This window comes from Oncorhynchus tshawytscha, linkage group LG23 (genome assembly GCF_018296145.1).
Source record: "Oncorhynchus tshawytscha isolate Ot180627B linkage group LG23, Otsh_v2.0, whole genome shotgun sequence".
NCBI lineage: Eukaryota > Metazoa > Chordata > Actinopteri > Salmoniformes > Salmonidae > Oncorhynchus > Oncorhynchus tshawytscha.
Genome location: NC_056451.1, coordinates 296,548 through 319,412, shown reverse-complemented (window position 1 = coordinate 319,412; position 22,865 = coordinate 296,548). Strand labels below are relative to the sequence as shown.

At 40.8% G+C, this 22,865-nt stretch overlaps 1 protein-coding gene across 3 annotated transcripts in view; it reads right to left on the bottom strand.

Moving 5' to 3' along the window:
* LOC112235448 (receptor-type tyrosine-protein phosphatase U) overlaps positions 1–22,865 on the bottom strand; it is a 323,340-nt gene that overhangs the window by 182,812 nt on the left and 117,663 nt on the right. For all 3 annotated transcript variants that reach the window (XM_042304415.1, XM_042304418.1, XM_042304417.1), the window contains exons 3-4: positions 14,403–14,674; positions 8,015–8,096 (exon numbers count right to left, since the gene is read on the bottom strand). In XM_042304415.1, coding sequence (XP_042160349.1) covers positions 8,015–8,096; positions 14,403–14,674 — 354 coding nt within the window. The remainder of the gene's footprint in view (positions 1–8,014; positions 8,097–14,402; positions 14,675–22,865) is intronic.

Genomic DNA, 22,865 nt, shown 5'->3' with positions numbered 1-22,865 from the left:
CTTTGGCTTGACAACTGGACAAAAGGCTTCTTTTTGGAAAAAGAAGCGAAGTTGATGGCTGCCGACTGGACAGCAGAATGCAGACAGGCCTTATTCCAGCTAAAGCAAGCCTTACTGGACCAGGTTTTGTTGGCCCACCCCAACTTCGACAAACCCTTTACACTCTTGGTGGACATGTCCAGCAAAGGCTTAGGTGCTGTCCCTGGTACAGGAACGGGGAGCTAGAGCGAGACCTATAGCCCTTGCGAGCAAGCCCCTCAGTTATAAGCAGTCGAGGTATCCTGCGCACCACCTCAAGTTCATGCATTTATATGACAAGTTCCACCACTGGTTACGGGGGCAGCAGATCACGGTATGGACGGATAATAATCCGTTGACATACATCTTGACCAAAGCAAAGCTCGATGCTTATGAGCATGGATGGGTCGCCAAGCTGGCACCGTGCGAGTTTGCCATCAAGTACACCCCTGGACTAAAACATGTTGTTGCAGATGCTCTGAGCAGAGAGCCCAGTGCACTCCATTGCTTGACAAGGGTCCCGTACGAGACCTTACTAGCTGAAGCTTATGCTGTGCGAAAAGACAGAGTGCAAGACATGTTTCGCTGGTCCATCCACCCCTTTAACAAAGCCTCTGACTCCAAAGAGGTGGTCATTAGCTGCCAGTCTACTGTTGACCCCCCATCTGGTGATTAATGAAGACATGAAGTTGCAGCTGTTGTTCATTCACACAGGTGCTGGGTGGGTGAGGTAGGCTCACATGCACTGCTGTTGCCAATGCTTCTGCAGTGGCAGAACATCGACCAATGTTCTGCCACACAACCTACTGATGAGTAAGCAGCGTGATGAGCAGTGATCATCTTTGTGGAGAGGGGGAGGAGACCATCCGGAGAGAGAGAGCCCATGAGTGTTGAGGTTTTGTGTCTTCTCAGAAGTTGGGACAAGTTGACCATGAAGATGTGTGTACTGTATCGTGTTTCGAAGAATGTGGTTACAAAGAGGAAAACGTATCTGTATATGGTTCCAGCCTCCATGAAAGCAATGGTGTTGAAGGTTGTTCATGATGAAGCTGGCCACCAGGGCCAACCGAGAACAGTCTACCTGAGAAAACAGAGGTTCATTTGGCAAGGCCTGGAGAGGGAGGTAAAGGAAGATGTGAAGTGCTGCAGGAGAGGCGTCGTGAACAAAACTCCTGATCCGGAAGCAAGACCTTCTCTTGAGAGCATAATAACAACGGAGCCTCTTGAACTAGTGTGCATAGACTTTTGTTCTGCAGAAGATTCTTCAAACAAGTCCCTGGATGTGCTCGTTGTTACTGAGCACTTTACCAAATGCCTTCTTGTGTCCAAACTAGTCTGCTAAGTCTGTAGCTCATCAGTTGTGGAAAAACTATTTCTGTGTATACAGGATTCCTCGCCGTATACACTCAGATCAGGGAGCCACCTTTGAGAGCGCTCTAATAGCTGAACTGTTGAGTGTTTCAGGTATTTAGAAGCCTCACATCATGCTGTACCATCCGATGAGGAAAGGTCCTGTGATAGGATGAATAGGACATTGGAAAACATGTTCTGGGCCCAGAAGTTGTCGACTATGACCAGTTTGTTCAGTCCTTGAGGAGAGATCTGAAAGAAGCCACGAATAGAGCACAGGCATCTGCAGTGAAGCAGTTGAAAAGGCATGTTAACCTGTATGACAGAAAAGTCTGAGGAGCACCAGTGGAGATTGGTGATAGAGTGTTGTTGGCTAACAAGGGGGAGCGTGGAAAGCGGAAGCTCGCTGACCTTTGGGAGGATACTATCTACCTTGTCACTGGATTGAATGCTGACAGTCACACTTTAAAGATGCAGAACAGCTCCACTAAACAGGAGACGGTACATCACAACCTGATAATGCCAGTCAACTTTCTTCCTCATACTGACGTTGATTTTGGAACAGACATGTCTGGATTAACAGAGTCTGAGGACATGAATGACAGCCTTGTGGTCTCACCTGCCATGGACACTGCAGTGGATGATGATGCTGAGTACAGAACAAAAGTGTGGATGTCGGAGTTGCCTTCTGAAGGAATAGGTGACACAAGCCTGGAGGGTGATGTTCGATCCTTGGATGCTCAGGATATTCCACCTTTGGATTTTGTGGAAGATGTACTGCAGCTGGAAGGTCTGCCTTGATCAGAGAGTCTTCAAGAATCTGACCGAGACCGTAACAGTGTAGTGAGTGAGCTAATTGACCAGTCTGCTTACAATATCCGTACTGACCTACCAAACTCGGAGCATTCCTTACCTGATCAGTTACGCACTGACTGTGTTGACAGACCCACTATTGCAACAGTACACAATGCTGTCACTCCTTATGCAGTTGAAGGTACTCTGGGTCGTATTAGTTCAAGGGCAAGAAGACTATTTAAACCAGTGTCAAGACTGATTGAGATTAGGAATCAAGCAGACAATTAGCTCTTGAAGGTTTCATATGTGAATAGAGGGTCAATGGTATTCACATCTTTTATTTGTTTTGCTTTTACATCATTGTGACCATGTGTAGAGGTTTCAGGATGGTAATGTGACGGATATGATAAAGTCTCTTATGATGGTTTATTGTATTCCTTGGATGTTTTAAAGTTCGCTGATTGTACTTAACACGTAAACAGGCATGTTCACCTATGAGGGCTAAGGGGATTGATCAACCACTTTTCACTCTAATTCTCGTGGAGAATAGTCTAATGACTGGAATATTTAGTGATATATATTTTTATCTCTGGATTATTCTGTAAATATGTTGTGTGTCTGTGTACCTGGTATGTTTGCGCAGTGCAGTTTTGCATTTTTATTATTTTTGTTTGCAAGTGGAATTCAGTAGGGGGGAGTGTAACAGATTGGTGATTCCCCATTTTATTGTTAAGCCAATGGAGTTTTGGTTTTAGTATTGTCTTGCCTTCACCTACTCAACCTAGTATGTTACTGTCTGGTTTGAGTGGCTTGCTTACGAGGCAGGATGTTTCAGTTAGAACCAGTGTGCGTGAGTGCAGAGTTGGATGGTGAGCCGTGCATTGCTTGACGTGCAATTTTGTGCTGTTTCTATCCAAATAAATCTCCATGACTGATGCTACAAGTTGGAGTTTGTGTCGATGATTGATTGTACATAACGCAAGAAGAGTACTGTTACACTTGTTAATGCAGACAGAGAAGAGCTCCAACTTCTTAACGCTACCCATCCCTTAAGCGGGATAATTGTCATCAGCAACCGCTGAATAGCATAGCGCCCCAGTCAAATAGTATTACTAAAAATATTCATATTCATGAAATCACAAATGCAACATTGCAAAACACAGTTTAGCCTTTTGTTAATCCACCTGTCGTCTCAGATTTTGAAATTATGCTTTACAGCGAAAGCAATCCAAGCGTTTGTAAGTTAATGACAAAACATTAAGTACACTTAGCATCAGGTAGCTTGGTCACGAAAATCTGAAAAGCAATCAAATTAATCATTTACCTTTGATGATCTTCGGATGTTTTCACTCACAAGACTCCCAGTTACACAACAAATGTTCCTTTTGCTCCATAAAGATGATTATTATATCCAAAATACCTCTGTTTATTTGGCGCATTATATTCAGAAATCCACAGGAAAGAGCGGTCACGACAACGCAGACAAATTCCAAATAATATCCGTAATGTCCACAAAAACATGTCAAACGTTTCTTATAATCAATCTCAGGTTGTTTTTAAAATATATAATCAATAATATATCAACCGCAAATGTAGGAGAGGGAAAAACAATAGCTGTCCAAATTCTGTTGCGCGAGCAAAACTCATGTGACCACCTGAGGTGATGTTATCTTTCTGGCTCCTTTTTCAAAATAAAAGCCTGAAACTATGTCTGAAGGCTGTTGACACTTTGAGAAAGCGATAGGAAAAGGAATCTGGTTGATAGCCCTTTAAATGGAGCAATGGGAGGCTATGGAACATGTTTTCAAAATAGAAGACACTTCCTGGCTTGATTTTTCTCAGGGTTTCACCTGCAATATCAGTTCTATTATACTCACAGACAATATTTTGACAGTTCTGGAAACTTTAGAGTGTTTTCTATCCTAATCTGTCAATTATATGCATATTCTAGCATCTGGTCCTGAGACATAGGTCATTTACTTTGGGAACGTTATTTTTCCAAACATAAGTGCCCCCTTGCTTCAAGAGGTTAACCATAGCCTGAATGTTGTTCTACACATTGAATATAGTTGCGGAGAGTCCCTGTAATCCTAGATTCAGATCATTTGAGAAAAAACATCACCCAGATAGGCCAGTCGTGTGAGAAACTTGTCATCATTCAAGCGGTGAGATAAGTTGAAAATGATGGTCAGTAAAGAAAACTTTATGCTTGTCTCTCAATTCAAAGAAACGTGGAAATACTTTGCCCCTTGATAACCAGCGCACTTCTGTATGTTGGCCAGGTCGCAATTGTAAATGAGAACTTGTTCTCAACTTGCCTACCTGGTTAAATAACGGTAAAATAAATAAAAAATAATAAAAAATGTTGTAAAAGCGTTACGTGGTCGCTGCCCATATCATTGCATAGTGCAAAAAAATACACGTGAGTTCAGGGGCCTTGCTTTAAACAAAGTTAACCATTTTCACTGTAGTGTCCAAAACATCTTTCAAGCGGTCAGGCATTCCCCTGGCAGAAATAGCCTCTCGGTGGATGCTGCAGTGTACCAAAGTGGTGTCGGGAGCAACTGCTTGCACGTGCGTTAACACTCCACCATGTCTCCCTATCATGGCTTTTGCGTCAAAGTCTATTTGATGTCACAAAGCTGTCTAGTACTTAAAAAATGTCCTCTCCTGTTGTGCTGGTTTCCAGAAGAGGACGTCTTCCTTAATTGACCCCCATAAACGTAATGGACATATACCAAGAGCTGTGCCCGGCCCGCCAAGTCTGTTGACTCATCCAGCTGTAATGCATAGAATTCACTTGTATGCGAAGCAGTAATTGTTTCAGAACATATCCTGCCATGTCACTGATGTATCGTGAAACAGTGTTGTTTGATGAAGGTTTGTCTGTATAGTTTTTTGGGCCTTTTCCCCAAGCATTGCCCCAGCCATATCCGCGGCACCAGAAATAATTAAGTCCTCCACAATAATATGGGGCTTGCCTGTCCTAGCCACTAGGTAGCTCACCATATAAGACGCTTCTAGCCCCTTCTTATTAATGGTATCTCTTGCTTTTATACATGTCTTGCTTTTATACAGGCTTTCACTCGAAAGCCGTTTTAATTCTCCCTCAAACTCCCGTGGCTTATTTTTCAAATTGGCATGTTTTGTTTCTAAATGTCTGTGTAAGAGTGAAGGTTTCATTGAGTTGTGAGATAGTATTTTTGCACATATATCACACTGTGGCTGAGGAAAGGCAATACTCCCAATATAAGTGAACCCCAAATCAATGTAGTTCTTATCATATTTGCGCCTCTTCGATGGTCCAACATCCCTGTCTGTTGTTCGGTGCTTTCCCGGGTAAGGGGGCAGTAGCTCTTCGGCTGCATCAGATTCACAACTGTCAGTGTCCATGCTAGCTGGGCTAACAACAAATGAATTACTGATGCTAGCATTGGATGTGCTCGTGGAAGCAGAACACCTGTCGTCGACAGTGACAGTTCTACCAGTAGAGCTGGTATGTGTCTTTATGGGCCTTACTTTTTTAACCATTTACCATTTTCAAGCAAACGGAATGAGCAGCAGCTACGTTTGGCTACATACGGACTGTTATTGGAATTCCCACGAGACAGTTACAGTTAATGTGATTGGATGTTCATTATTTTACAAGGCTACCTGTATTTGACATTGTGTTGCTAATTCGCTGAACACTAGATAGTTAAATTATATTTTTGGCAGTGAAACGAGGCTACTCAGGCGAGAAGAAAACCTCACCCAAATGTATAGCCCCGTTGGAAAATATAAATGGACTGTTTGAAAATGTGAAGATTATATATATTTTTTTAAATAAAAAATAAATGTCAAATTTCTATTTTATATGTGAATCACATTTTTATTTGGCATACCCCCGACGGCATTGCGCGTCCCCCAGTTTGGGAATACCTGTCCTAGAGGAACAGCTTTTGCAAAAGACACATTTTGACATTTCATTCTAGAAAAACACTTTATTTAATATTTATTAGAGGTCGACCTATTAATCGGAATGGCCGATTAATTAAGGCCGATTTCAAGTTTTCATAACAATCGGAAATCGGTATTTTTGGGTGCCGATTTGCCAATTTTTTTAAATATTTTTTTTTTATACCTTTATTTAACTAGGCAAGTCAGTTAAGAACACATTCTTATTTTCAATGACGGTCTAGGAACGGTGGGTTAACTGCCTTGTTCAGGGGTAGAACAACAGATTTTCACATTGTCAGCTCGGGGGATCCAATCTTGCAACCTTACAGTTAACAGGTCCAACGCATTAACGACCTGCTCTCTCTCGTTGCACTCCACAAGGAGACTGCCTATTACGCGAATGCAGTAAGCCAAGGTAAGCTAAGGTAAGTTGCTAGCTAGCATTAAAATTATCTTATAAAAAACAATCAATCATAATCACTAGTTAACTACACATGGTTGATGATGAGCATACAAGCATACAAGTATCTAAGTATCTTACTGAGCGGTGGTAGGTAGAAGCAGGCGCGTAAACATTCATTCAAACAGCACTTTTGTGCGTTTTGCCAGCAGCTCTTCATTGTGCGTCAAGCATTGCGCTGTTTATGACTTCAAGCATATCAACTCCCGAGATGAGGCTGGTGTAACCGAAGTGAAATGGCTAGCTAGTTAGTGCGCGCTAATAGCGTTTCAAACGTCACTCGCTCTGAGCCTTCTAGTAGTTGTTCCCCTTGCTCTGCATGGGTAACGCTGCTTTGATGATGGCTGTTGTCGTTGTGTTGGTGGTTTGAGCCCAGTGAGGAGCGAGGAGAGGGACGGAAGCTATACTGTTACACTGGCAATACTAAAGTGTCTATAAGAACATCCAATAGTCAAAGGTTAATGAAATACAAATGGTATAGAGGGAAATAGTCCTATAATTCCTATAATAACTACAACGTAAAACTTCTTACCTGGGAATATTGAAGACTCATGTTAAAGGAACCACCAGCTTTCATATGTTCTCATGTTCTGAGCAAGGAACTGAAACATTAGCTTTCTTACATAGCACATATTGCACTTTTACTTTCTTCTCCAACACTTTGTTTTTGCATTATTTAAACCAAATTGAACATGTTTCATTATTTACTTGAGGCTTAATTGATTTTATTGATGTATTATATTAAGTTAAAATAAGTGTTCATTCAGTATTGCTGTAATTGTCATTATTACAAATACATTATTATTATTATTTTTAAATCGGCCGATTAATCGGTAGCGGCTTTTTTGGGCCTCCAATAAATTGGTATCGGCGTTGAAAAATCATAATCGGTCGACCATCTAATATTTATTTTGACAGGTAGTCATGCTGAGTCATGCTCTTTCACAGATGAGCGCTACATTTGACAAAAAATACAAACACTGCAATAAACATCAATAATCACTGTATATAATACAGTATATAATACAGAGGAGAGAAGTGCTAAAGAGCTTTTTAGAACTTTTGCATACTTAGAGGGTGCATTTACTTTGTGGGATAAATCAGAAAAAGTTTTCTAATTTTCCATCTCTAACCTTGAGTCAGTTGGGCACATTATGAGTGCTCTTGAGACTAAATCACAGGGGAGTGGCTGGAGCTGAAGAGGCAAGTGTATGTGGTGAGTGTTTTGGGCAAATGTCATTCACATCAAACATGGACCCACATTTGGACCCACATTGCAATCAACCAATGAAAAAGTAAATCTTCCATTACCGTTCTTTTCCTCTTTATCAAATGGAACTAACTCTCTACATTTCACTCTCTATGCAGTATCTGTCTCTACATTTTCTATTTTATACTGTTACTTAATCCCCAACCACCTCCCTCCTCTTATACATTGGTGATGGTACTCACAACAGGGATAGGTCAGGAGCATGATGTCATCAATGGCGATGTAGCCTCGCCGCTCCCTGGAAACAGTTGCTTCGATCAGGACCTGGGGAGTAGAATTAAAACAAATAAGTGAGATACCTTGGAGGGGTAAATATTGAAACAAATTTGATTGCTGTTATCCTTTATACAATTGAATGAAGCTTTGGCATTTGTTTTGAAGCATTTTTAAAAAATGTAAGAGGCATTTGCATCAATTCAAACTGTCCTCCTGAGGCAGAGGTCTTAATTATTATCACAAAGCTCTAGACAATGCATTGCACAGTTACTGACCCACAAGATAGGTCAGGGAAAAAAAAGAGAGGACCAAGGACCCACATCTTTAAGAATGGATACAAATTTGACACTAACAATTACAGAAACATTTGTGTAAACAGTAACGTGGATTTCTGTAGTATTATACACTGAGTATTCAAAACAATAGGAACACCTTCCTAAAATTGAAGTTGCTCTCTCCCCTTTCCTTCAGAACAGCCTCAATTAGTCAGGGCATGGACTCTAAACGGTGTCAAAAGCATTCCACAGGGATGCTGGACCATGTTGACTCCAATGCTTGACACAGTTGTGTCAAGTTGGATGGATGTCCTTTGGGTGGTGGACCATTCTTGATACACACGGGAAACTGTTGAGTGTGAAAAACCCACCAGCGCTGCAGTTCTTGACACAAACCAGTGCCCCTGGAACCTACTACCATACCCCATTCAAAAGGCACTTAAATATTTTCTCTTGCTTGTTCACAATCTGAATGGCACACATACTGTACACAATCGATGTCTCAACCCTCTTTAACCTCTGTCATAACAAGGGATCATAGCTTTCACCTAGATTCACCTGTTCAGTCTATGTCATGGAAAGAGCAGGTGTCCTTAATAATAAGCACAATGTCTTGAATAAAATCCAATTTGGACTTATATCAAAACATCACACGATTGATCATATTTACACCCTGCTAACCCTGATCGATAAATATGTCCACCAAAATAAGAATGACATTTATGCTTCCAAAAAGCATTTTATTTTATTTGGCATACTGTTCTACAAAGTAATTGAAAGTTGTATAGGGGGTAAAACATATGACATAATGAAATCAATAATACGCGTGGCATCAAAATTGTCAAGAAAAGGACAGAATTATTTAATCAGGGGTGGGGGTTTTTCAAAGGTTGCAAATCTCAGCCTGGCACTTATCAATATTTACATCAATGAATTGACAACTATTCTAGAAAAAACACCTGGTATTAGTCTCCACAATTCAGGTTGCTCTTCACAGATGACCTGTGTCTGTCACCCACAGAACATGGCCTACAGCAGAGCCTGGACTTGCTAGAGCAGTACTGCCAGATCTGGACCCTGGCAGTAAACCCCAAAATACTGATTTTCCATTGAAGATCCAAATCACAGGGAATTAGGCCAAAGTCCTCAAATGGTACAAAATATACAGAGTACTACAATAAAAATAAGCTCAACTGGACACCTACAGTAATTGAGGCAATTTTTTTTATTTTACCTTTATTTAACTAGGCAAGTCAGTTAAGAACAATTTCTTACTTTCAATGATGGCCTAGGAACAGTGGGTTAACTGCCTGTTCAGGGGCAGAACGACAGATTTGTACCCTTGTCAGCTCGGGGGTTTGAACTTGCAACCTTCCGGTTACTAGTCCAACGCTCTAACCACTAGGCTACCCTGCCGCCCCATGAATGAACTGAGAAAGCATGCAGGGCATTCTATGTCATGAAAAAGCAAAAACAAATTCAAATTGAAACACCTTTGAAAATAAGTCTCAAATTAATTGAATATGTCATTGAACCAATAGCACTTTATTGCAGCGGGGAGTGGGGTCCCACTTGCAAAACAAGATGTCACTCAATGGGAAAAACACCCCCATTGAAACCCTGCATGCAGAGTTCTGTACGATTGCTCAGATGTCCAGAGGAAAACTACAAACAATGCATCAGGGGAGAATTAGGCCACTAATAATACAAATTAAGTTTACCAAGCTCTGCTGAGCAAAGAAAAGAGTCACCCTCATCCAGCTTATCCTGAGTTTAAAGACCTGTTCTACTAACACCACAGGATCAGAATATCAAAATGACAATATCGTCAAAACAAAACTAAATTACCTATTGGAAAACACAAAGCAAAATGCCATGCAATCTGACCCTAAATTGACAGCACACCATGGCAAACTATTTGACCATGGTTACTGATCAAAACCTTAGAAAGGCCTTGACCAAAGTACAGGCTCAGTGAGCACAGCATTACCATTGAAAAAGGGTAGACACTGTAGAGGCTATGCCATCACTGCATCACAACAGAACTCGAGACAGAGCTGCATTTCCCGAACAAAATGTAAAAAATATAAAACAATGAGTGTCATTTCCCCAAATTTGAAACCATTATTCAAAGACATCTCTTATGAGAATAGGCTTACCCATCCTGTTGAGGGAGGAAGTGGAGAGCTGTGGGTTGGCAGTGCACTAAATTGTTGCAGAAGATAAGATGAGAGACAGTGTCTGACAGACCAGCGAATCTGCACATATCCTCTATGCCATTGTTATTATCCATTGTACGGTTATTTTTACCCTTAATTATTGTTGTTTCTGATTGTCCTGTTGACAATCCTGACTATTATTATTATTTTAATGATATTAATATTGTAAATGAATCACTTAATTTCAAAATATGTTTTGGCAATATGTACATTGTGACATGTCAATAAAGCAATTGTAATTTAAGTGAGAGACAGAGTGAGTGAGAGAGGAAAAGAGGAATAGATGGATAAGTTCTATAGTTCTCTACAAGCCCCTGAGGTCTTGGCGAAATAATGGCTTTATCGGGAAGCACAATGTACTGCCTGACACAGGGCCCCATTCAGCATTCTAGACACAGGCAGCTCTAAAGCTATAACAGCAGATAGTATAGCAAGGAAAGGGCCATGTGTCTCTGGGGACAGGTGGCTTCCGTACCCATCATGTGGAGGTGGAGGTCTGTGGGCTCCAGTGAAATCCAATCAATATCAAATCACCGCCCCCAGTAATAGTGAGACAGTTATTAGACATGGGGGCGAGGTTTGTTTTCCCAGCATTGAGGGCAACCTGCCCACACATATGATCGAAGTGCAGCCCTGACTTATTGCTTGTCAAAATGACAGGGCCACTCCATTGTAATGTGTGAGTACTTAAACAGGGGGTCAAAATGAGATACAACTATTTTACAAGAGAGCCCTGTATAAGTTTACAAATAAAGACATCAGACAATAATTGTTAAGGGAATTTTTATCAATGATGACTAATTATGTATACATTTCAATCAGGACTGACTAATCAGAATACTATTATGTTACTGTATATGTACTAATCAGAATACTATTATGTTACTGTATATGTATGAATTTTCTTTTTAATCCTAGTACTGAATATAATGTGTGTAAATATAATCAAGAATTAGAACAATTACTGTCTGTACCATGGTAGAAATGAATGAACTTATAGCCAGACTGGCTAGAAGGCTTATCTACACAAGCTGACCTTGGCTCGGTCATATATTATCTTAATAGGGAGAGACATGTGAGAACCATACAGCCATTGTACTAGAGCGGAGATGACACGGGTTAGTACTAAAACTAATGATGTCATTTTCAGTTTATAACCTGTGGTAAAATGTGTTATGGGCAGTACTCACGAGAATAAACGCAGCTGGTTGATTTCAAAGGTTGGTCTCTGTCCATTTTATACCAATAAGGGTCTTACAAACTCGTATGAATTGACAGAGTGATTTATTTTAATTGGTTATTAAAACAGAGGAAAATAATTCCTGTAACAATAATCAAATCAAATTCAATTGTATTTGTCACATGCGCCGAATACAAGAGGTGTAGACCGAACCGTGAAATGCTTACTTACAAGCCCTTATCCAACAATGCAGTTTTAAGACAATAGAATTTAGAGAAGATGTACTAACAAAATAAAGTTTAAAAAATGATTAAAATATATATCAATAATGAGGCTATATACAGGGGGTGCTGGTACAATAACAGCTGAACAGAAACCTTGATTCAGTTTTGCATACATAAAGTAACTTGAACTACCTTTGCCGGTTGTAAATGTGCATGTAGGAAGCAGCCTAGTAATGTCCTGTATCCGAGCCCCATGTTAGCACAAGTTTTTTGCCCCGGGAACCGAGAGGCTTTTCAACATAGAGCTGCCGGTGATAACGACTGGTGAGATGGCAGAGGAGGTCCGGCAGTTGATGAGACTATGCTATTAGTCTATTAAACTGAATATCTGACTCCATAAAGATGATTTAGAAATATGCAAAAAACTATAGTTGAGTTCCAGTATTAGAAAGATTCAACAACTGAGACATAAACTGAACAAGTTCCACAGACTTGTGACTAACAGAAATAGAATAATGTGTCACTGAACAAAGGGGGAAGTCAAAATAAAAGGTAACAGTCAGTATCTGGTGTGGCCACCAGCTGCATTAAGTACTGCAGTGCATCTCCTCATGGACTGCACCAGATTTGCCAGTTCTTGCTGTGCGATGTTACCCCACTCTTCCACCTAGGAACCAGCAAGTTACCGGACATTTCTGGGGGGAATTTTTTATTTATTAGTTATTTTACCAAGTAAATTGACTGAGAACACATTCTCATTTGCAACAATGGGGAATAATTACAGGGGAGAGGAGGGGGATTAATGAGCCAATTGTAAACGGGGGATTATTAGGTGACCGTGATGGATTGAGGGCCAGATTGGGAATTTAGCCAGGACACCAGGGTTAACACTCCTACTCTTACGATAAGTGCCATGGGATCTTTAATGACATCAGAGAGTCAGGACACCCGTTTAACGTCCCATTCGAAAGACGGCAACCTACACAGGGCAGTCTCCCCAATCACTGCCCTGGGGCATTGGGATATTTTTTTAGACCAGAGGAAAGAGTGCCTCCTACTGGCCCTCCAACATCACTTCCAGCAGCATCTGGTCTCCCATCCAGGAACTGACCAGGACCAAACCTGCTTACTTTCAGAAGCAGGCCAGCAGTGGTATGCAGGGTGGTATGCTGCTGGCATGCTGGAATTGCCCTAGCCCTCACCCTCCGATCCAAAAGGTCCCAGACGTGCTCAATGAGATTGAGATCCGGGCTCTTCCCTGACCATGGCAGAACACTGACGTTCCTGTCTAGCAGGAAATCACGCACAGAAAGAGCAGTATGGCTGGTGACACTGTTATGCTGGAGGGTCATGTCTGGATGAGCCTGCAGGAAGGGTATCACATGATGGAGGAGGATGTCTTCCCTGTAATGCACAGCGTTGAGATTGCCTGCAATGACAACAAGCTTAGTCCGATGATGCTGTGACACACCGCCTCAGACCATGATGGACCCTCCACCTCCAAATCAATCCCTTTCCAGAGTACAGGCCTCAGTGTAATGCTCATTCCTTCAACGATAAATGCAAATCCGACCATCACCCCTGGTGAGAGAAAAATGTGACTCGTCAGTGAAGAGCACTTTATGCCAGTCCTGTCTGTTCCAGCGACGGTGGGTTTGTGCCCATTGGCGACGTTGTTGTCAAGTTTAAATAACCCTCATTGTCAGGCCGTGTAGTTATAATTCCACAGTGTCATCCTACCTTTGGCTCCTGTTTGTACAAAGCTATTATTTACACTTGAAGGTCAGATCCTGCAGAACAATATGGAAGTTAATTAAGTCGAAGGGTTTGACAGTTCTCAAAAAAACGCACACTTCTCAACTTAATTGCTTTTTGACAGCTCTGCAGAGTTTGCAGAATATATAAATGTAATTTATGGCCCGGTCGCGCCATCCGAAGGCCAATAGAAAGCGCACAGGTACCAACAGTGGCTGCCAGTAAATTTGCTTCCGAGTGGATAATGACTTGCCACTGAGGGAGTGAAGTGCTGTGTATTCCAACTGCTGATGTACAGTTAGCAGAGACAGTCTCAGTAGGTTACACTGTAACAAGCCTAGCCTACATTTACCAAGGGAGCAATGACAATTAAACTGAGCTAGCTTTGCATGTGATTAACACCAAGGTCTCCCCGTGGCATACAGTATCTCACTGTTGGAGAACAGTAAAGTTATCACACACAGTCCTGGATGATCAGGCTCAGCTTTTGGCTGGTTACCCTTATGCTGTATATTTGTCTTAATATCTAACACCTTCACTAGGCCTTATACAGACTACATTAACATCATACATGAAGGAAATGGGATCAGAATGAGCCTGTTAGATTCTAGCCACTATTATGTGTAGCTGACGCAGTGGGAGAATTGAAGCATGCTGTGTAACGACTGAAAGTAGCAGTGAAGTGATGCCACTGGATTTACCTGGTACTCATTGGGCCAGAAGGTGCTGACAGCCAGCTCCACTTGGTGCCACTGTGGTCCGTGGGACCCCGACGTGTTCCACACTGGGCTACCCAGCGGGCCGCCGTTGACCCGAACATACGCTCGCAGTGCCCCTGGACTGTGGCCATCGCGGCTGTACAGGAAGTAGCTGAACTGGACGCAGTGTGTGTCATTTTCACTCAGCGTCTGCAGCAGGAGCTGGGCGCGATGCCCTGCAGCATGCTGGGAAGAGTTCACCAGCATATAGGAACCTGGAGGGAGGAGAGAGAAACAAGGGTAATGTCACACGAGGGTCAGAGATAGTGCATACTGTAATGCCATGACCCCAAACTCAGCGATGAGCAAAATGTCTGTTTTTGCATTTGTGTTTCGCCATTGGGGGGTGCATGAACTGATTAACCTGACTCATCCTTCAAGTTCCCTTTGGGTAATGATACAGTGTTCTGAAATGTAATTGTAAGTAAGGTATTCTGAATGTGTTTACAAGTACTGAATCATTAATTTTGGCCAAAGAACTTAACTAGAGTAGGAGTGCATTTTTCAACCCATTTTAGAAAGGAATCATTCAAATTTCTGCAGAGGATAGAGTACAACCACTAAAGATCTAAATGACATATCCCTCCTAAGAGAGTAACCTCTCTTCAGATGCTAGCCTCACTGACAACGTTTACATGCCCACCAATATCCCATTATTATTCGGGATAGTCAAAATGTTTGTTTTTGAGTTGACACATTTAAACATCATATCCCGTTTGCAATAAACTGAAAAGCTTGTATCATGGTTATGGGAAACCTGAATAAGATGCCTGACATATGCTGATTTTAGAAAGGATACTGTGGCATGTAAACATCTTATCCAATTTATTGTTGTTTTTTGCAGGCTAAGTTTTGCATATAATGGGTGTTGTGTCATCATGTTTTCATCTGATTGTCAAACAAATCACTTTTAAAAAAGTAGTCTAACTGCCCAGTTCGATCCACCAAAATTAAATATTAACTTATTTTGCTGATACTCCGTACGGGATCGTATAGCCTACTGGCTACTTTCACCCGTAATTTAGAAAACTTTCTGCTTAGCATTTCTGACATTTGGTAAGCCAAATTATAATTTCCGACATTTGGTAAACCATATGGCCTACCAACATTTGGTAGGCCATTTGTTTGTCAACTATAGTTAGATACTAGCAGCTTCTCTTCTGTCATAACTTGTTGCCCCAGAATTCTAAGTGAAGTGGATCTATGCATAGTCACTTTAATGACTATACCTACATGTACATATTACCTCAACTAACCAGTGCCCCCACACATGGACTCTGTACCGGTACCCCCCTGTATATAGTCTCGCTCTTGGAGAAAAAGCAATAACTTCCAAACAGCGGAAAGTGGTCCTGTGCAAAATGTAAAAATTTCACCAATTTGACCAGTTTTAAGAAAATGAAAAGCTGAAAAAACTATGAAACAGGAATATGATGGGTGCATATTTTATGTGGTTGAAATACTGTCTGCTTGCATAACAGTGTCAATGATAAGACACACAAATTCACATTTTCTCAAGAGATGCTGAAAGAAATAAATCATATTTCTGTTCCCAAGACAAAATTACATTTTGTATCATTTTACTGCAAGAAATGCATAATTCTGCAGGAGTTAATATAATATTACGCTAAATGTGAGAGGATATAAGCCGACAGTCATTGTCATATTTCTGTTACTATTTCATTTGATTTATTTATTTTTATATTACCTTTATTTAATAAAGCAAATTCTTATTTTCTATAACGGCCTAGGAACAGTGGGTTAACTGCCTTTGTCAAGCCCTGACCTGAGTATTCTTTGTTTTCTTTATATATTTTGGTTAGGTCAGGGTGTGACGAGGGTGGTATGTGTGTTTTTGTCTCATCTAGGGTTTTTGTACTGTCTAGGGGTTTTGTAGGTTTATGGGGTTGTTTACCATCTAGGTGTTTATGTAGGTCTATGGTTGCCTAGATTGGTTCTCAATTAGAGGCAGGTGTTTATCCTTGTCTCTGATTGGGAACCATATTTAGGCAGCCATCTGCTTTGGGTATTTGGTGGGTTATTGTCTATGTCTATGTCTAGTTGCCTGTGTCTGCACTGTTGATATATAGCGTCACGTTGTTTTGTAAGTTTGTTTTAATGTTCTTTCTTCATTAAATATAGAACATGTATTCATATCACGCTGCGCCTTGGTCTCCTCAATACAACGATCGTGACAGCCTTGTTCAGGGGCATGCACGACTGTGTGGCAGGCATTTAATCAGCCTGCTATGGATATTTGAAACAAAGGGACGAGTACTCTAGTAGGCTAGATATTTACAGCAACAAGGTGAGGCTGAGGTTGGTGAGGGTAATCACTGATGAAACATGAGCCCACTAAGACCCAGAACTCAAACCCCAAAGCCCCTTGTAATTAGGACAACACAACCTCCTCCCCAATCGCCTAGCATCTGTCCTCCATCAAGTCTGTCCCCACAAACGTGACTAAAACAACAATGCCAGGAGAACCTGTGTACCAACATAATCAAGTTAGTCTTCTTTGCACTCCAAGGTCTCTGTTTTTCCATTCAGAAATGTACAGTTGTACAATTCCTGACATTTAATCATACTAAGAATTACCTATCTTAGGTCAGTTAGGATCACCACTTAATTTTAAGAATGTCAAATGTCAAAATAATAGTACAGAGAATGATTTATTTCAGCTTTTATTTATTTCATCACATTCCCAGTGGATCAGAAGTTTACATGCACTCAATTAGTAATTGGTAGCATTGCCTTTAAATTGTTTAACTTGGGTCAAACGTTTCGGGTAGACTTCCACAAGCTTCCCACAATAAGTTGGGTGAATTTTGGCCCATTCCTCCTGACAGAGATGGTGTAACTGAGTCAGGTTTGTAGGCCTCCTTGCTCGCACACACTTTTTCAGTTCTGCCAACAAATGTTCTATAGGATTGAGGTCAGGGCTTTGTGATGGCCACTCCAATACATTGACTTTCTTGTCCTTAAGACATTTTGACACAACTTTGAAAGTATGCTTGGGGTCATTGTCCATTTAGAAGACCTGTTTGTGACCAAGCTTTAACTTGACTGATGTGTTGAGGTGTTGCTTCAATATATCCAAATAATTTTTGTGCCTCATGATGCCATCTATTTTGTGAAGTGCACCAGTCCCTCCTGCAGCAAAGCACCCCCACAACATGATGCTGCCACCACCGTGCTTCACGGTTGGGATGGTGTTCTTTGGCTTGCAAGCATCCCCCTTTTTCCAAACATAACCATGGTCATTATGGCCAAACAGTTCTATTTTTGTTTCATCAAACCAGAGGACATTTCTCCAAAAAGTATGATCTTTGTCCACATGTGCAGTTGCAAACCATAGTCTGGCTTTTTTATGGCGGTTTTGGAGCAGTGGCTTCTTCCTTGCTGAGCGGCCTTTCAGGTTATGTCGATATAGGACTCTTTTTACTATAGATATAGACACTTTTGTACCTGTTTCCTCCAGCATCTTCACAAGGTCCTTTGCTGTTGTTCTGAGATTGATTTGCGGTTTTCGCACCAAAGTACGTTCATCTCTAGGAGACAGAATGCGTCTCCTTCCTGAGTGTTATGACAGCTGCGTGGTCCCATGGTCTTTATACTTGCGTACTATTGTTTGTACAGATAAATGTGGTACCTTCAGGCATTTGGAAATTTCTCCCAAGGATGAACCAGACTTGTGGAGGTCAACAATCTTTCTTCAGAGTTCATGGCTGATTTCTTTTGATTTTCCCATGATGTCAAGCAAAGAGGCACTTATTTTGAATGTAGGCCTTGAAATACATCCACAGTTACACCTCAAATTGACTGATATGTCAATTAGCCTATCAGAAGCTTCTAAAGCCATTACATCATTTTATGGAATTTTCCAAGCTGTTAAAAGGCATAGTCAATTTAGTGTATGTAAACTTCTAACCCACTGGAATTGTGATACAGTGAGATAAACTGTATATAAACAATTGTTGGAAAAGGTACTTGTGTCATGCACAAGGTAGATGTCCTAACCAACAAGAAATGTGTGGGGTAGTTGAAAAAACGAGTTTTAATGACTCCAACCTAAGTGTATGTAAACTTCCGACTTCGACTGTATGTACCCCCTCAGCATTTCCCATCTACCCTCCCCTCAGTCTATGTTCCATGTCATAATTGTGAGAACTCTAATGCAATGATCGAGGGTAATTTATTCCCGTCCCTCATACGGGGAGAAAATGTATTTCAGGGGTAACATTTTCTGTTAAACAAAATGTGTGGTCTATTTACTGAAATGCCCATGTGGCTATTATTATGTTGGAAAGTCTAAGAGAGAATTCCAAGTCCGTATTACAGAGCACAAGAGCAACATCAGAACTGGTGACAAGAAGTCCGCTGTAGTCAGACACTTTAAACTGGTGTGCTTTTCTTTAATTTTGAAGATCTTCTGGAAAACAGTAGAAAATGTATGTAAATTATGATAGTGAAAAAATTAAGAAGCAGTATTACAATTAAGAAGCAGTACTACAACCATCTATAAATATGGGTGGATGTCTGTTGAATGCTGCTAAAATGTAAGACATTAAAATGTAAAGAACATTACAGTGAGTGCAGGCTTTTTCTTTCTTCCAGTATTTGTATTTGTATTTATATGTATTAAGGATCCCCAAGGCAGTACCTACTCTTCCTGGGGTCCAGAAACATTAAGGCAGTTATATACAATTTTACATGACACTACAGTGCCTTGCAAAAGTATTCACCCCCTTGGCCTTTTACTCCTATTTTGTTGCATTACAACCTGTAATTTAAATAGATTTTTATTTGGATTTCATGTAATGGACATACACAAAATAGTCCAAATTGGTGAAGTGGAAAAAAATATTTGTTTCAAAAAAATTCTAAAAAATAAAAAATGGAAAAGTGGTACGCACATGTGTATTCACCCCCTTTGCTAGGAAGCCCCTAAATAAGATCTGGTGCAACCAATTACATTTAGAAGTCATATAATTAGTTATATAAAGTCCACATGTGTGCAATCTAAGTGTTACATGATCTGTCACATGATCTCAGTATATATACACCTGTTCTGAAAGGTCCCAGAGTCTGCAACTCCACTAAGCAAGGTGCACCACCAAGCAAGCGGCACCATGAAGACCAAGGAGCTCTCCAAACAGGTCAGGGACAAAGTTGTGGAAAAGTACAGATCAGGGTTAGGTCATAAAAAAAATATCCAAAACTTTGAACTTTGAACATCCCACGGAGCACCCTGAAATCCATTATTTAAAAAATGGAAGGAATATGGCACCACAACAAACCTGCAAAGAGAGGGCCGCCCACCACAAATCACAGACCAGGCAAGGAGAGCATTCATCAGAGGCAACAAAGAGACCAAAGATAACCCTGAAGGAGCTGCAAAGCTCCACAGTGGAGATGTGAGTATCTGTCCATAGGACCACTTTAAGCCGTGCACTCCACAGACCTGGGCTTTACGGAAACGTGGCCAGAAAAAAGTGAATTTGCAAATAAATTCATTAAAAATCCTACAATGTGATTTTCTGGATTTTTTTTCTCATTTTGTCTGTCATAGTGGAAGTGTACCTATGATGAAAATTACAGGCCTCTCATCTTTTTAAGTAGGAGAACTTGCACAATTGGTGGCTGACTAAATACTTTTTTGCCCCACTGTAGATGGGAGAAACTTCCCTTGGTTTAGGTTCCACAAATTATCTATTATAAGAAGTGACAGATCTGGATGCCCCTTGGCCCCCTATGTTAAAGGGGTAGAGAGGGGTGGTGTGGCCACATATCTAAAGGCCCGAGAGGCTAGTACAACCAAAATCTCCCCCTCTCCAGCCTGACGTCCCCTGATGTGTGTCAGTGCTCCTGGGGTTGAAATCTCAGCACTCAAGGCGCTTTGCTTAATTAGATCTTTCAGAGTCATTCCCGGTTTCTGCACCCAGAGGTACTCGTAAAAGTAAGAGCAAATGAGCAGGCAATGTTCTCCTCACAGACTCTGTGAAGGGAAATTGTGTTTGCTCTTAGTTTTATACACATGCTTTTAACACATCTCTGTTGTCTCTGCAAGTTAATGTTATGTAGGGACACATGTATTGTTCTCCATTTTATATGGATGCCTTTTACCCTCCCTTGATGATGGGGAGGTGTTGAATATGCAATGAGAGAGTTGGAGGTATCAAATATGCAAAGAAAAATGTATTCGATACAACAAATTTTATTCAGCAAAAAAAACAATCCCCTTTTGACACCACTATAACTGTCTCACTCAATCAAACTCTCAACAAGCCTACAAACACTCAAACAGTTAACTATTGGCACTATTGTCCCGGATGCCTAAAACCCCACCTTTATTAAATCCTCCTCAAAGGAGTCTCGAAACAAATGAGTTGGAAGATGCAAGGTGCACCTTTGGTCAATTTGTTGCTGTATCATCACCTCCTCCCATCTATTTTGGGAGGAGGTGGGCAAGTCCATCTCTCAGCCATAAGCGCTTTGCCTGACACTCTCCACCGTGCCCTTCTGTTTCAGGGGGGACATGAAAGTGAATGCACAGCTTGGCGGTAGGACTACAAGGACAAGAAACAGCAAGAATGGAGAAGTGATGATGAAGGGAGGAGTGTGCAGTCCACTATCTCAACTGATGCACAATGTTCCTTGACTCTCATTGAGTTAAAGCCCTGAAAACATGTGCAGCATGTGTAGCTCGTTCAGAAAGGTTGATAGACACGGACATACAACAAGTACTGACCTCGCTTCAAGATGTTGGAAAGGTCTAAGGATTGACCCTGGTGGACTGTTATATATGACAACTTTAGATAACTTGAATGCTGCAGTGATGGACATGCTGTTCAACTTTAACCTTGAGCGGCATCCATTTACTTTGAAATCCTAGCGCACGGTGTGAAGAACCTCTTTAGCAGCAGTACGTTACTTGGAACTCTTGTTATCTTCCACCATCTCCTTATTCCAGCAAAGAGCTGGGGTCAACACAACCTCAACTGGCTCTCCTTTAAACACAGCACATGATGATTACGGTGAAACCTCCGCCTCTCATGAAACAGTCATCTGACTTTTCTGAAAAGCCGAACCTGCCAACCCTTACCATTATCAACTCTATGATTATACACTTTCTCAGTCACCTTTAATATGAGCTTGACTTCTGATACTAGCCTATTTATTAATTCACAAGAGAGGACTATAGGTTTTTAGGTTTCTGTAATAGCTTGCCTGTTTTAATGCTTGACTTCATATTTTTGTTGCCAACTTGGAGCCTCAAGACATTCTGCCTCAATACTGTATGTCAACAGCAGTGCCATAGCAACATTTTGTTAGTTCATAACTGGACTATACAGTATGTGCGACAGGTATTATGCTGCTATTATGACAGGTGAGTTATACATGTCATGTGGAATATTAGTGACATTATGTATTGCCATATTGTGTAAATTGCTGTGGCAGTACAAAATCATTTGAGCTAACCAACTAACGCTAGTATTTACATTCATTAACATTCATGCTGAGAGTCATTTTCTCCTTGTAAAATAATATGTAAATATTTACTCACTAGACATACACATTGACTAACAAACACTTCTTAGATTTGATGTTAGCTTCAACAAAGTTTCAAATCATATGTATTTATAAAGCTTATCTTATATCAGCTGATATGTCAAAGTGCTATACAGAAACCCAGCCTAAAACCCCAAACAGCAAGCAATGCAGGTGTAGAAGTTTCCTCCTGTTTGCAGGTGATGAAGTTTACTCCTGTTTGTCTCTATGCCAAATTAACAATATAAGTTTCAAGTAAACAGAAGGGAACACTTTGGCATTCACTGATTTTGAATGTCATTCTCTATATTCTTTAGATAGGCATTAGAGACTTACAGAAATCCTCAAATAAAGAGTTGGCACCGGTTCAATCCATCTCCATGACAATCTCGTTGATAAATATGGACTTGAAAGCGTGGGATAGATGATGCATATTCTGTCTATTACAAGTTATACATATTCAACAGCACCCAGAATAATAACCCAAAGTTCCATTCAACATAAATCCAAGATATTACTTTGATGTTAGAAAAGCTGCACTTGTGAGAAAAGGTGCCTTGTCCTACCTTTATTTAAGCAGTGAACTGTTGACCTATAATGTACTTTAAAACAATCTTCACTGAATAACATTAACAGTGATGAGTTCCATCAAAAAGATAAAAATAAAATAGAGAGATTGGTAAGTGGTTAAAAATATATATATATATTTACTGCTTGAATAACTAGACAGGTTACAAGGCAACAAGGTTTTGTTCCTCCACACCTGGCAATGTTACAAAAAACACTCCCATCCCCCAAAACATAATGTCTTATCAACTGACAGAAGAAATATGCGTACTGGACCAACAAGCAAAA